Source organism: Chlorocebus sabaeus, chromosome 4 (assembly GCF_047675955.1).
Source record: "Chlorocebus sabaeus isolate Y175 chromosome 4, mChlSab1.0.hap1, whole genome shotgun sequence".
In the NCBI taxonomy this organism is placed as follows: domain Eukaryota; kingdom Metazoa; phylum Chordata; class Mammalia; order Primates; family Cercopithecidae; genus Chlorocebus; species Chlorocebus sabaeus.
Window position 1 is genome coordinate 49,905,437 of NC_132907.1, and position 15,642 is coordinate 49,921,078.

The 15,642-nt window shown below is 36.8% G+C and overlaps 1 protein-coding gene across 1 annotated transcript; it reads right to left on the reverse strand.

Annotated features, from left to right (window-relative positions):
* Positions 1–6,840: 6,840 nt before the first annotated feature.
* Positions 6,841–13,760, reverse strand: MRPS30 (mitochondrial ribosomal protein S30). The gene is made up of 5 exons (XM_007961534.3): positions 13,111–13,760; positions 11,519–11,664; positions 10,669–10,774; positions 9,305–9,481; positions 6,841–7,740 (listed from the first exon to the last, which is right to left on the reverse strand). Exons 1-5 carry the CDS (start codon positions 13,697–13,699, stop codon positions 7,451–7,453), a joined length of 1,308 nt encoding a protein of 435 aa, XP_007959725.2. The 5' UTR covers positions 13,700–13,760; the 3' UTR covers positions 6,841–7,450.
* Between the last annotated feature and the right edge of the window lie 1,882 nt (positions 13,761–15,642).

The window sequence follows — 15,642 nt, forward strand, 5'->3', positions numbered from 1 at the left end:
CCTAAAGAAATTCTGCCAACATTAAAGAGGTTTTCTCCATTATAACTAAACTGAACAAGACAGAAAGCTTATGGCACAAACTAAAACTGGCTCTCGACCTGCAGTTGTGTCATGTTGTTTTCTGAACATTTAAAAAATGTACTTATTGAAATATATGCTTGTTCCAGCCGCCCAAAACCACAGCTGCAGTAAGGCCCAAAACCAGACTGAGTAGCAGGAGAGTTCCCACAAGGGACTGCCCCAAACCAACCTAAGATGGGACCAGTTGGGATTTCGAAGAAGGAAACACTAAACACCGAGTGGTAAGTCCAAAGTCTTTATTAGTACTATACACATTGTGTGCTGCATTAGTCCTCATGATTGACAGGGAGAAATGAGACGTTCTAACCTGTGGAACCATAGGGGAGCCATATGGGGAATCAGATATGGAGTTTATATGGGAGCTTAAGGAATTGGGTTCAGGGTTGGGGCTAGTATTTATGTGTTTAACAACATGTTTGATGTTTCAGTGTTTCAGGCACTCTAAACAAGTTTATCCGTGCCTGGGAACACTCAAGGGCGTGGCTTGGGTTCAAGTCTGCAGAAAACATGGCCCCGACACAGAGCAGTCAAAAGCACTCTGTGTTTCTGAGTCAGGAAAAAGCAAGCAGAGGGAACAACACTAATTTGAAGTATATTTACGAATGTTACCCTCCCATGAGACGATGCAATTTAAAAATAAACACCTATTTCTCAAAGAAAACTTTACAGTGCTCAGAAATAAGTATGACATCAGCACCTTGAAAATTCTGTGCAAAATATAAAAACAAGATATTATGTGCAGTAGTAATTAATAGACATACATTTCCACTGGTTATCCACTGACATATTACCAATCTGCATTGAAAATATCTGCTGAGCAGCAAATTGTGCAAAGATCAGTAAAAACAGTATAGATTGGGTACCCACTGGTGTCCTGAATAAGTATGAAGAGGATTCCTAAATGTCTAGTTTAATAACCCATTTCCTTCCCTAATACTGTCCTTATTTTTAAACTCCTACATTCAATTAAAATATATCCTTATTTATCCTTTTCTCCACACTACTTCCATTGTTTCTCAGCATGGGTATATTTCAATTTGCCCTTACTGGTGATGGCAGAGTAATGGTGTCAAAGTTTCCAAAGAGATTAATTCTAAATATTTTTTTCTCATTTTCCGTTTGGTTAATTCTCTCTTCAGTTGTCTTGTTAGCAGACTCACTCTATGGGCTCTATAGGTTCCCTCTGGCAAGCTGCCAGGTTGTAAATTGCCCTAATGGAGAGGTCCATGGGACAAGGAACTGAAGAGTGCTTTCATCCAACAGCCAGGAAGCTACTGAGGTCCTCAGTCCAAGAACCTGCTAGCAAGTACATAAATCTGAAGCAGATCCTTCCCCAGCTCAGCCTCCAGAAGAGACTACCCCAACCAATGCTTTGATTGCAGCCTAAAGCAGGGAACCCACTTAAGCCATGCTTGGATTCCTCACCAACAAAAACTGAGATAATAAACGTATGTTAAGTCAGTAAGTTTGAGCAATATGTTGCACAGCAATAGATAACTAACACATTTGGAGTTCTTAATTTTTACTGTTTAGTTTTTCTAGTTTTCAAATTTATATATATATATATATATTTTTTTTTTTTCACAAATCTGCAGTGACTGTTTTATAGTTTCCAATTCTATATGGAAATTTTCCATCTTTTATCTCCTTGAATACAGTCTTAAAGTCTATCTCACAATGCAATTATTTGGTGCCCCTTTGGGTCTACTGTTTCTGCCAGTTTTCATTCCGTCTTTCTCCTCCTGTATCCAGGATATGTGGAGATACTGTATTTGAAAAAGTACCCAAATAATTTGAGGCCTAGGAAAATATTGTTCCTCCAGGCTTGTATCTTTCAGGTTCCTAGGGGCATTAGAAACCTAAGGTCACCTTAGTCTACTTCTAAAATCTCACAATTTACTAAGCCACCTTGATGATTTGATTTTAAACTACACTCGATGTGAATGGTCTACTTCTGTTTCACCATTATCCCTAGGATGCTGTCCTTCAGGGTCTCTAACCAAAAATTTCTACCGGAGTCACAACCTTGGAGGTCTTATACTTTTAACTTTCATCCATCTAGTCTCCCAAGGTATTAAAACACTACACGTTTTCAGACTCTTCTTGGCTAACAATTCTCCCCTCCAGAGCAAAAGCAGGCCCAATAGCAAGTTCAACTTTTGGGATTTCCATTTTATTTAATACATCAGCCTGGCAATTAATCATCACCTTTCTAACACATTCAAGCAGATGTTTGTTGTGATCTGTAATCAGGTGTTAGACCAGGAAGATTGAACCAAATAATCTAGCATAAAGTAGAAATTGAAAGCAGAAGTTCAAGAGTTTTTGTTGTTGTTGTCTGTTCTTTGGTAAGTCACCTCACAGCTTATTAGCCAGCCTGTGTTTGAACCACTATTTGGGCACCTTCTCTATTCTAATAAAGCCTCATCCCTGCACAAGCATCCTAACCATTTTTCTCAAATGGAGAGAGGGGTGCTATAAACAACCCAATTTAGTCTAGAAAGGGAAACTAAATATTTTGTGTAACATCCAAATACTTTCTGGTTGCCAATTTTGGTTCTAGAGAAATGGACAAAATTTCTCCAAACCTCAGGCCAGGCACAGTAGCTCACACCTATAATCCTAGCACTTTGGGAGACCAGGTAGGCGGCTCACTTGAGGTCAGGAGTTCATGACCAGCCTGGCCAACATGGTGAAACCCCATTTACCAAAAATACAAAAATTAGCCGGACATGATGGCTCCCAACTACTCGGGAGGCTGAGGCTTGAACCCAGGAGGTGGAGGCTGCAGTGAGCCAAAATCCACAGTACTTGAGCCTGGGCAACAGAGTCAGACTCAGTACTTTAAAGGAAAAAAAAAAAAAAATTCTCCCAACTTCATAAGTAAACTGCCTAAACAAATCAGGATTCATTTTACCATTCATTTAGCAGAAGAGTAAGGTACCAGAAGTTCATGTATTTCACCAGATAACTTTATCACCCTCCAACCCAAAGACTAGAGGTTTTAATTATCTCAAATGAACTTGAATTCTTTGGAACTTATGATTATCATAATATCTCTTCTTAGAAAAGTGAGATTTCTAAAACCTAGTAAGTAATCATAAAGGTATAATTTTGCCACTAATAATGCAAGTTCTTAACAGCTGTCTTGGCCTCACGGGTCATAAACTAACAGCCTCAGTAACAAAATATTTAATATAAATTAGTGAGACAGGCCCAATGATGTGGGCCAAGAGAGGAGAAATGAGAAGTGGTAGGAACTGTGGCCAATTGGAGAGAGTATGCACGTCTAAAGGGACTCAGAGCAGGTAATTCCAGCCCCTGTATATTGTTAACATGTAAGAACATAAACCCAGAGTTGCCAGATCTTCCAGTTTTTCAAGAGAATCTGGAATAATGAATGTTCTATGATTCTCTTGTTAAATATTGACAATTAATTAAAAAACAAACAAAAGACATTGCATAGGGTAACAATGAATGGCACAAACAAAGCTCAATTATCTCTGATGCTCCTTTCAGTTTTAAATCCTGCTCACCTTGTTTATTAGTACTATTAATAATGACTCAGAGAAAACTCTTGAGAGTCTTAAAAAGATCCTAATAAAAGTGCTCATAACATAAATATTATAAATAAAAGTCAGGTTTCACATGAACTGGAGACACAAAGAAATACTTTGTAAGTAGCTAAACCTCATGTAAGCTTTCATTTTCCTAAGGTTAAGATAGCTTTTAGTAATTCAAACCAAGAATTAAAATCAAAACTAAAAATCTAGCTAGTTCATTTATAAAGCTTATTGACCATTTGGGTGCATATTGCTGCAGTATATATTTCTACAGTATGAATAAGGCCATCATAATATTAAACCTCAGACTTCTGCACAAACTATTATAGAAGACTCAAAAGCCAGTTTCAAGTGTCAAACACTATAAAAATGTTACCAAGTGAAATGTGCAATTCTGTTGGATGACAAAGAATACAAAAGACAATCAAAATCTGAAACAGAATTCAGTATTTCTCACAGAGGACAAGAACAGAACTGTGATTGAGAAATGGAGATTAATCTGTACTAAAAAGAATGGCTTACAGCCCGGGTCTCCAACCCGATATAAGCCATAATCACAGATGTTTATTTGCACAGTAGCTGTTGCCGAATTTCAGTCTACCATGTGCTTATTATTCACCAAAACAGTAATCATATCTATACCTTTGAAATATTACCTATAAATTCTTGCTCCTTATGAAATCTCTTAATCTTCCCTGATTATTTTTTATTGCTATTGTTGTCTGTCTTTACAAAATCTCCTTACCAAACTTTGGGGAACAAAGGCCTTTCAGGTTGAAAAATTCAAACTGTCCAATCAAGTATTGGCCAATATTAATGTTGTAAACCTGTAGGTCTCTTTGTATCTATTCTCAATATTCTCCATGGCAATTTTTCTCACTAGTGCCTTGCTCTTTTCTTTCTCCTGCCTCTATCCAAAGCCACAATTTTACCAATTTCTCTAATAATTTTTACAATTATCCTACCTAAACATGTTTTATGTAAATTAACCTTACCTTTTATTTAATGTAAGCATTACACAACGTACACTAGAACTTAATATAAAGTGCAACGGGCATAGTAATTTTAACTATATTGGTTGTCTTAGTATATTTGGGCTACAATAACAAAATTCCATTAACTGAACAGCTTATAAACAGCAGAAATTTGTTTCTCACAGTTCTGGAGGCTAGAAAGTCCAAGATCAAGGCACCAGCAGATTCAGTATTTGGTGAGGATCATAGATCCTCAGTGTTTGGTCTGGCTCATAGATGGTGCCTTCTCACCATGTTCTCACAGGGTATAAGGGATGAAAAAATTCCCTTGGGTCTATTTTATAAGGGCACTAATTCCATTCATGAAGGTGCTGCCCTGCTCCAGTCACCTTCCAAAAGGCCTTACCTCCTAATACTATAGTCATGGGGATTAGGATTTCAATGTAAATTTTTGAAAAACCCAAATATTAAGACCTAGGTACTGGTCTATTAAAATATCTCATTAAAAAATCTAAAGCCCTCTTGCCTAGTATCTAAGTTTTCCATTTCCAGAGATGAGTAAGCTAAAATACATGTATAATGAAACTTACATAAATTTCTTTAAATAACATTTTCTTAAATAACAAATGTAATCATGAAATGTTTTTTCAAATACAATATAATTTCATAATGAATTTGCTTATAATTAAGTGGAATTTGATACATGTTGATGGTTCCATATTAGAGTCCACTCAACTAGTTTCTTAAAATACTTTCTGATTATAAAAATAATGTTCTCGCATTCTGGGGGGTAATTATGAAAATTAGGTAATTAGAGGGAAAAATTGAGCATAATCTTAATCACACAGTCTGCTTAGTTATAATGCTGATGCTTATCATTCAGATACAAAAGACAAAGTTGAAACCAAACTAAATTTGAATGTGCTTACAAATATATTTAAATCCACGGAATTTGATAAAATCATCTAGGGAGAGTGTGGTTAAACAAAAATGGAGTCTAGAAAAGAAAAAAAAAGTACATCAATATTTGAAGAAAAGTGAGAGGAAGAACAGCAAAGAGAAATATGACAGAATAGCCAATAAGATAGAAGGCAAACCAAGAACATGTTTCACTGAAGGCAATAAAAAGACTACTTTAAGAACGAAGGAGTGGTCAACCATGCAAAATGTGTCAGACCTTACTGAGTACAATACAGAAAACTGTCTAGTGGATTTTGCTGTGTAGGGACTAATGGCTACCCATTTGATAAGCAGTTTCAGAAGAACCCAAATCAGATTGGTTATATACACCTCATGAGAATCAGATGAAAAATTATTGGCTTTAATGAACAACTTAAATTGGTCTGATCTTTTACAAAATAAATATATAGCTATCAGTATCACCTATATAAAGCCACTTTTAAAAACTATAAAGAAGTATAAAATTAGAAAGAAAATCCATTTCCAACTACACAAAAATGTAGGCATACATAGGAAATGCATGGAGATAAAAGAAACTCTAAACTTTGCTGAGAAATAAAAGATGTAAATACGCCAGGTACAGTGGCTCACACCTGTAATCCCAGCACTTCGGGAGGTCGAGGTGGGTGGATCACCTGAGGTCAGGAGTTCAAGACTAGCCTAACCAACATGGTGAAACACCGTCTCTATTAAATACAAAAAATTATCCAGGCATGATGGTGCATGCCTGTAATTAATTCCAGCTACTTGGGAGGCTGAGGCAGGAGAGTCACTTAAACCCAGGACATGGAGGTGACAGTGAGCCGAGACTGTGCCATTGCACTTTAGCCTGGGCAACAAGAGCAAAAACTCTGTTTCAAAAAAAAAAAAAAATAAAATAAAAGCAGGTAAATAAGAAGATATACCAGATCTTAAACTAAAAAGGTTGACTACCTTAAATTCATTAATTCACATCCATTCAACCAACATTTATTGATTTCTTACTTCTATGAATCTAGGCACTTGGAATGGATTAGCAAATAAAGCATGTAAAGTTCAAAGCTTAGAGTACTTTGATTTCAATGGGGTTATCCCTTACGTTTCACCATTATACTGTCCTATTAATATCTATCTTTTCTTTTAAAACCAAGATTGAGAATTCTATCAAAGCCTTCTTTCTCCTTTGAACAACTAATGTTCTGTATTAGCATTACTTCCTAACATTAGTCCATTACTGAATTGATTTTCTACCCTGCTGTAGTGGGTTCTTCTGTTTGTTTTGAGACAGAGTCTTGCTCTGTCGCCCAGGCTGGAATGCAGTGGCACAATCTCAGTTCACTACAAACTCTGCCTCCCGGGTTCCAGCAATTCTTGCACCTCAGCCTCCGGAGTAGCTGGGATTACAGACATGCACCATCAGGCCAGGCTAATTTTTGTATTTTTAGTAGAGATGGGGTTTTGCCATGTTGCGCAGGCTGGTCTCAAACTCCTGGACTCAAGTGATCCACCCACCTTGGCCTCCCAAAGTGCTGGGATTACAGGCATGAGTCATTGCACCTGGCTGCAGGGGGTTCTTTTAATTACTGAATTCAGTATGTTAGTATTTTATTTGGGATTTCTGCATTTATATTAAAATGTGCATTTAATAGCTCAATAACTCAATTTGTCTTATCAGTTAGCAATACACAAATGCAATTATTTTTAAATCAATAAAAGGTAACTAAAATTAAATCTTTCAGTGACAAATTTCAGCAGAGTAAGAGATCTAACAACAGGCTGACATAAGAAATATTTGTCTCAAAAATCAATGTATTTAATAGTTGACAGTTACAAATCTCATTACTGTTCCTTCAGTAAAATTTATTCCCAAAGTTCTCAATCAAGTATGTTTTTTCAGTTTTCCAACAGCTGTGCTCTTTCTTCTTTTGGTCTATTCAGTAGAAAGTGAACTATCTGAAGTAGAACATCATCATTAAAACCCTTCACATCATTATCCTCAATTGTTTCATAAAGAGGCTTACTTTGTGTACCCCAACATATATTTTTACGAGGGTTATTTTGATCAGCTTGTGTAGTCAGTGCCAAAGTATTTAGCTGGTAGCAGAAAAAGGAAAAGTATTTTCCATCTGTAATCACAGCCTGGGAGACAAAAGGTCGAGTAACATCTGCTTCACTCCAGAATCCTGTAGAAGAAAGTTATGCTGAAATTTACGTACAGAATATATCTTACCCAAACAAAACAAACACATTAGACATTAGAGGGTATCAAATACCTCCTACAACTTAGATACTTTATGTAACAAAATCCCTGAAGACCTCAAAGTTTCCTTATCATCTCCATTCTAACCCTGTATTTCATTTCTGCACAAATAATAATTTCCTCCCTTCTAGTATCCTCAATCACATGATTAATCTTTTTCAACAATGTCAGCCTTATTTGCTTCATCTAAGAGCAGCAAGCTCTATCTATGCAGATGCCTTCTACATCTGGTACTATGTCATTACCCAACTACCAAGCAGTAACTTTATTTCTCCACACGTATCTTACGTCATCTTTAAGGGAGATAGCAAATGAATAATACTGTTAATATACGGAATTAATTTTATTGTAAAAGGAAGTACTTTATCTTTCAAAAATAAACAGTGCCATTCTACCATCTTCAAGGTTACTTCTTACTTATGTCTAATTCCGTCTACTCCTACTCCCACTTTCTCTATTCAATTCTGTTATAGAAATCAAAGTGGATTTTGAGTGTAACGTTAAAATACATATATACGTTAAAAAAAAACATGTATTACATTACTTCAGGTTTTAGAATACAATCCAAATGCCCCACAATGAGCTCTAATAGTCCTGTAAGATATAGCCTTTGGCTTCTGCTATGTCCTTCTACATCATTCTCCTTGTCCCACTCTTCATTACCCTTCATGTTGTTCCTAAATATTTCAGGCCTGTTCCCACCTCAGGGACTTTTTTACTTGCTGCTCCTTTTGCCTGGAAGTGTCTTCCTCCAGATTTGTGCACAGGCAGCTCCTCGCCATTCAGGTCTTAGGAGAAGTCATTTTTAGAGACCTCCCCTGAATGACTTTTATAAAATAAATTCTTCTCCATACCTCATTTATACCTGCCCCCCTATAAATCATTCTACTCTTTATGCTAAAGTATTTTCCCCATAGTATTACCACTAGTTATAAATATTACATGCTTATTACTTTTACCACCACCCCCCTACCCCACTATAATATAAGCTCTAAGAAAGCAGGATCTGTTTCACTCAACACTGCATCTTGAACAGAGTATAGCATATAAGAAAGCAGTTACTGTTTACTGAATGAACAATCTCCTAATTCAAATCCTGGATATAACCTTTAAAGAAATTATATAGGATAGCCATTGATTTAATATAAATATTTAATCCACAAAATCATTACCTTTTCTACCTTCTGAAAGCTATTATCATCTAGAAAGGGTTGACTTAGTTGGCTACAGTCTTTAAAATGCGTGCAAAAGTACATTCACACAGGAGATGGTCAAAGTAAAAGATAAAAACAATTACCTCAGTGTCAGATTTCAACTGTATAGTATTTAAACATGGATTTTAAAACAACTGTACTTTGGGCCAATGTAAAAGTTTAAAGATGTTAAGATTCAACCTATGTTTCAACCCAAAGAAAACAATTTTAACCATTATATTCTTAGAATGTTACAAATATCTTCAAAGAAAATGCTATAAAATTAGTTTTTACCTTGATACATAGCTTGTGCTCCAGTCCAAGCAAAAAGGCTTGCAATAGCATTAGCTCTAAAAACAACTTCTATCTGATCAGCACAATTTTGTCTCAAAAGTCTTTCCCTTCTTAATTTGTTAGGTAACAGATGAAACTGGGTGTGACCGTAACAGCAAGGATCTGCAGTTTTTGAGCCTGAAGACCAAAGAAAAACATTTCAGATGAAACAAACATGTAGAACATCTGGAGCACATGTTTCAGTATTTGCGCCTTTTTTTTCCTTCTTCATACATCATATTCTAAGTACTCTAAATACATAAGTAGGAATATTAATATACTTATATATCATATGGATCATAATAAAATTAAATTTCACAGAAAAGCATAATTTCTCAATCTGCTAGCTATCATAAAGCCCATCAAAACAAGGAAGAAGTTGAAAGAATATATAGAAAAGTTACTTAAAATTTCTATTATCTGTTTTCTCAAATCCTTTAGTCATGATTAGCTATGGTTGTCTCCTTGTCATATTAACCAAGAGGATACAACTACTTCAAGACTCTAAAAACTTATTTAATGAAATAATTACACACTTTGCTCCTAATTTTTAAAAATTATTTTTACACTACTTTTCTAAGTAAAAAAAAATAAGTAGCAACATTTCATGGAATGCTGACATTCTTGATCTTAGTGGTAAAGTCTTTTCAACAAAGTGTTCCTTGCAGGTCACTACCTAAGACCGCAGTGACTGAGAAGAGGCTGATAAAATAGGTCTGGAGGGCTAGTATAAAACCTTCTTAAGACTTCTTCACATTGGGTAGGAATTAACAAAGGAAGAAAAAATGGCAAAATAAGCTGCACGAGGGATGGCAGACATCAGGCATTATGAATCTGTGAATTCCTGATCTTACCACCATCCATGGTGCAAATAGAACACTTAAAAAACTCAACTGCTATCTCAAGTCCGGTTCTAAAAGTTTTTACTTTAAAAAAAACACAAATTTATTTTTCTATCTAATAAGTCAACAAAGCCTATTTTCTAAAGTTAAATACTGCTATTTCGGTAGAAACAAGTAAAATTTCAAATAACAAACTTAAACAATATTTTCTTTCCAGTGTTTATGCATGTTGCAGTAACCTGAGATTATGAATTATATTGCTCATGGACTATGTAAACCTCTCGGTAATCAAGAATTAATTCCTCATTGTAGTCAATACTCCAAATTCGCATAGGACACTCTGAGATTATGAATTATATTGCTCACGGACTATGTAAACCTCTCAGTAATCAAGAATTAACTCTTCATTGTAGTCAATACTCCAAATTCGCATAGGACACTTTGAACACATTTATAGTACAATATGTCAAAAGAGAAACTTACCAACAAATATACGGTTTTCATACTGCCGTTTGAATAATGGAAGTTTGTCTGGTTTACATTTTATAGTGGGGATTTCTATAGGAACAGAATAATCCAATGGCACAAACTTAAAGAAAAAGAAAACACATACTAAATTCACAGCAACATTAGTATGTATTTTACTCACACTCATTAGATTTAAAAATCTTAAAATGAGGCGGTTTCACAAAATGATTTGATAATACTATCATTGAATGATGGGCTAAATCCAGTAAGCCACCTGTTTTTACAGGTAAAGTTTTACTGGAAGAAAGCCCACACAAACTCATTTATAAATTGTGTATGGCACTCTGCACTGTAAGAGCAGAGCTGAACACTTGCAACAGAGATTTACAGCTTGTACAGCCTAAAATATTAACTATCCAGATCTTTACAGAAAAAGTATGTCAACTCTGACACGAAAGCATAGACAATACTCAAAATATACTTTCCTCCAAAAGAACTGCAAATATGTAAAATGGCCCAGCTGATAAGTGTTAAACTTCCTTGATTTATGACTAGCTAGTGCAGTCTAGTAAATTACAATCATAAACTATTTCAGAATTTTTATATTAAGAGAAACATACAGATCTGTATGGTCCGGCAAAATGACACCTTAACCTGTTTTTGTTAAAATGATTATCTGACCTTTATGGTGTATACCGTAGCAGATTACATAAGCTAAAAAGATTTTTGAGATGTGATGTCTTCAAAAAGGAAACTTGAAAGGCAAGAGATCCATCTGAAACATTTTATTCTACTATTACTTAACCTGCCTATGACAGATCCTACGTGAGATATCAACAGATACATAATCACAAAAAATCCTTACCTCTGCGAGTTGCTTGGATATTCGAACCTGGTTGTTTGGTTTATCATCTATCTGGTATCGCAAGTTATCAATTCGACCTTTTCGATGACCACGAGGAATAATTTCTTCACCACGCACCCAGTAAAAATGAACTGGGCGTCTATAATCTATCAAAAAGATATTCAAAATTTTTTTCATCTGATCATCTAAATAAATTTGGTTACTATTAGAACACTAAAGAGTACTAACTTAGCAAATGATAACTTAAGAATGATGGAAGTAAGAGTCTGGGTTATGTGACAATTTAACTATTATGACTTAAATATAACATTCAAACTTCTATTGTCTATTTGTGCCATCATTACTCCGAACATTAACCAAAGAGATTTCTCATGAGGAGTAATAAAAGAAAATAAGACTAACAAGAGTATCATTCACCATAAACAAAAATAGGACTATTTTATGAACTACCAATTCAATTTTCACAATAACTCCCAAAGGTATGTATACTTTTCATTATCTCCATTTTATAGAAGAGGAACCTAGGTCTTGACAAAGTTAAATAGGTTTTCTAGGCCATCCATCAGGAGTAGTCTAAGTTCATGACGCTTTCCTCAAGACTTCTTTCTTAACTGGAGAAGGGAAAAAACATGTACACAGCAAGGCTAGGTTGAGCACACATCTACAGTCCTAACATTACTTCAATATTAAGACATCCACTTCGTAGAAGATATAAAATGATGAATGCGTCAAAAACAATAATTTTTAAAATTATCTATATGTTAATTACTTTTCATGTCCGCCCTGAGCGGTTACACAGAAGCTGCTGATTGTTTACTAGGAACTTGGAATGGGGGTTTGAAGTTTGACCCCCCACCCCGCGCCAATCTATTAGCTATAGGGTCCTCAGGCAGACACATTTAACGTTTCTATGCCTCAGTTTGTTACGTTTTGGTCTTTTTTGCATTTACCAAAACATTGCTACCTATCGTGAACGGTTATTGTGAGGATTAATAAGTTGGCACATATAAAATTCAGAACAGGGCCTAGCACATAAATACTCAGTAAACGTTAGGTATCTTAGTTAATATTTCATTTAATCGTCACAATTCTACGACGAAGAACCACTACCGTAAAATGCGAAAAATTAAGCAAAAAAGAAGTTACTAAAGAAAAAGAAAAGGCACACTAAATTTAAAATTAAGCTAAAAAGAATACTACTCAGCCGTGTGACACACCGTCACACAGCTTTCTGGTGGAACAGCCAAAAGGAAACCTGGCCCGCCCCACTCTCTTAAGTGGCGTTTTTCTTCGTCACCACTGCTCTTCCATTCGGCTTAACCCTCACAAAGTAGAGTCCAGGACTGGAATCCTGGAGAGCTCAGGCTACCAGAGTTGAAGAGCTGGTAGGTGTTAGCGCAGCCACAAACACGTAGTCTCTAGATTCCTAACGCAGTGACTGTTACAAAACTAGGTCACCCCAGATAGGAACGAAAGAACTAGGAAAACAAGAAGGAAGCAGAGAGAAAGAAATGACGTGGGGTAAATCTGCGGCGGAGTAACCCAGTACAACCCCCATCTCTCCCTTCCGCCCTGGGGAATCCAAGGCTCACCGAGGGCGGCGGCGGCCAGGGCCGGGTTGTGTGGGCTGAGGAAGCCCACGAGGGTTGCCACTAGCTGATCCAGGAAGGGCAAAGATATGACCTCGCTCTCCTCGTAACGATGCACGCGCCGTTTACGCCGCAGGTAAAAGTGCTCCTGCAGCAGGCAGTCGCAGGCGACGGCACGCAGCGCCGCGAGGTCCAGCGCGGGTTTGGGTTCCGGCTCGGGCTCCGCGGGGGTCGGCGGCAGACCCGACAGGAACACGGTCTTGGTGAAGTACTGGTACCAGCGGTCAGCGTTCAGCGCGAAGGTCTGCGGGTAAACCATGTACTTCATAAACTGCATCTTGGTGAGAATTCGCAGCTTCTCGTCTACCGACTCCGCAGCGTGCACCGTCGCCTGCCAGCGTTCGATTCGCCGCAGCCGTGCCGCCTTGCTGTCGGCTGTCATAGAGGCCACAATCGGCGGGTACCGCGCGACGGGGGTCGCCGCGACATCTTGGCAGGTCGTTTCTGTAGCCGTGGCGGCGGCATTAGCTGCGGTGTGCAATGAAAGGCTCGGACCGCGAAGCATAGGCCTCCACCACCTGGCCGCCGCCATGTTTACCCGCGGTTCCGGACCCAGAGGTCGACCTAAACAATTGTCCCTCTCTTGCTGTAGGGGCCAATAGGAAAGCGTAATCTGAGCCAGTCTAGGAAAGGCAGAGTCTCAGTGGGCGTGGGTTATGTTGCGTCATTCATGGTTTAGCCAATCATATAACTTCTCCAGTCGCGGTTTCCTGCGTTTGTAGATGGAAGGAAGAGCTTGTGTGCTTAGGCCTTACGCTGGTGGGAGATGCTGCCACCTAGGTTACTTGTAGGACCCTATAGGGCAACCTCCCTTTCCAGGAACTGGTTGGGAACGTCTTGCAGGAAAATGGCAGGCCCTTGGTTAAACGTATTGGCTTCATTTGTGTGTCTCACAACACTTCTTTTCAGTTTTAGTTCTAGGAATAGAAACTTATTTTTGAAAATACATTGCTAGCATGTTTTTCAGTATACTTGATTATATTTAAAAATTATGCGAGCATCACTCGTGACCTACTACTAATCTTTGGGAAAATAATTCTATATATTTATCTGTGCTTAAGTACAGATAATTTGTTTAATGATATTTATTTTGAAAGAGGGGCGTATTTTTACTTGGATTTAACTGGGGAAGACAGAAAAAGGAAATAAAACTATTAAAGAATTGTGTTTAAATTTTGCCTTGTGTTAAAACCATTATAATTTCAACACGAGTTGTTCTTACTAATCTGTGAGCCTCTTAAAAAGGGACTGATTTAATTTTTAATATTAAGCAACAAATCAATACCTGTGCATAATGGGTGCTCAGTAAATATATGCTAAAAAAAATCACCAAAATCTCATCTTATTTTGGGTAATCTAATTTATTGATTCACTCTTCTATAATTAGGAACTAGAATATTAATTTGGATTTGTTGTAATAATTCTTTAGAGTATTAAAACCCAAATGTCTTGTTGCTAAAAAGAATTTATAACTATATTTTTAAGTCAAAACAGATGGTACGGTTTAACTTTGAAACTGCAAGTCTATTAAACTGACCTTTAGAAGTAAAATACAATACTTCAGTTTCATTAGTAATATCTTCAGTGAGAAGTTGCTAATGGAATCTAAAATATCCGTTCTACGTTATTAACAAAAGGAGGACATGAAAACTTGAGATCTTAAAAACCGATATTTAATATTTAAAGAGTAAAAGTGAGGTACTCAATGTTATCTAAGTCAAAGTGACAGTTTTTCGTGTAAATAAGTAATAAATATGCTGCTTGAGAATGTACCATAGAAATCCTAGGTTGATATTTTTTAAATACTTATAGTATTACAGCATTGATTTTAGGATTAGAAATTAGAGCTAGAGACCAATTAACACCAAAAGACGTAATCCTGTCAGACAGTGCCTTTATGGCTTTTTGTGAGTGAATCAAAATAACTTCAATTTATTCAATACTTACTGGTTATCAACATTATGAACCAAGGAATGAGGCTGTGGGAAAGAAAGTATACTTAATGAAGGATGGAGCAGTCTGGGCCAGAGGAAAGGTCGAGTAAGACTAGCAATGAACAGAACAGCCTATCTATGAGAAAGGACTGAGTCAGAGTCATGGAAAGAAGGCTATCTAATATAGTCCAAAGATTTTATGTTACACACAAGGAAACAGACATAAAGCCAAAGTAATATAGCATGGTAGGGGCAGTATTGAGACTGGAACCCAAGCTGCTGGCCTCTCAGTCAGTTTTACTTAATGGATTTTATTGAGTGTCTTTTATATGTTAGGCAGTGATCCAAGTGCTCAGGATAGTTAATGAACCAAGCAAACAAAAGTTTGCACTCTAACAGGGAGACAGACAATAAAATATAATCATAGTAGTAAATTATATGATGTGTTAGAAGGGGATAAGCACACAGGGGAAAAAAAAACAGCTGGAGAAGTGAAGATCATCAGAGCAGTGTATTTGGTGGGGGTAGGGGCAGGTGAGGA

Excerpts from the sequence above, each read along its gene's own strand:
- MRPS30 (XM_007961534.3), bottom strand. The coding sequence starts at position 13,699 with ATGGCGGCGGCCAGGTGGTGGAGGCCTATGCTTCGCGGTCCGAGCCTT. Across the intron at positions 10,775-11,518 it reads TATCCAAGCAACTCGCAGAG|TTTGTGCCATTGGATTATTC; the intron begins GTAAGGATTTTT and ends TTTTTCTTTAAG. Across the intron at positions 7,741-9,304 it reads AGCACAAGCTATGTATCAAG|GATTCTGGAGTGAAGCAGAT; the intron begins GTAAAAACTAAT and ends TTTCTTCTACAG.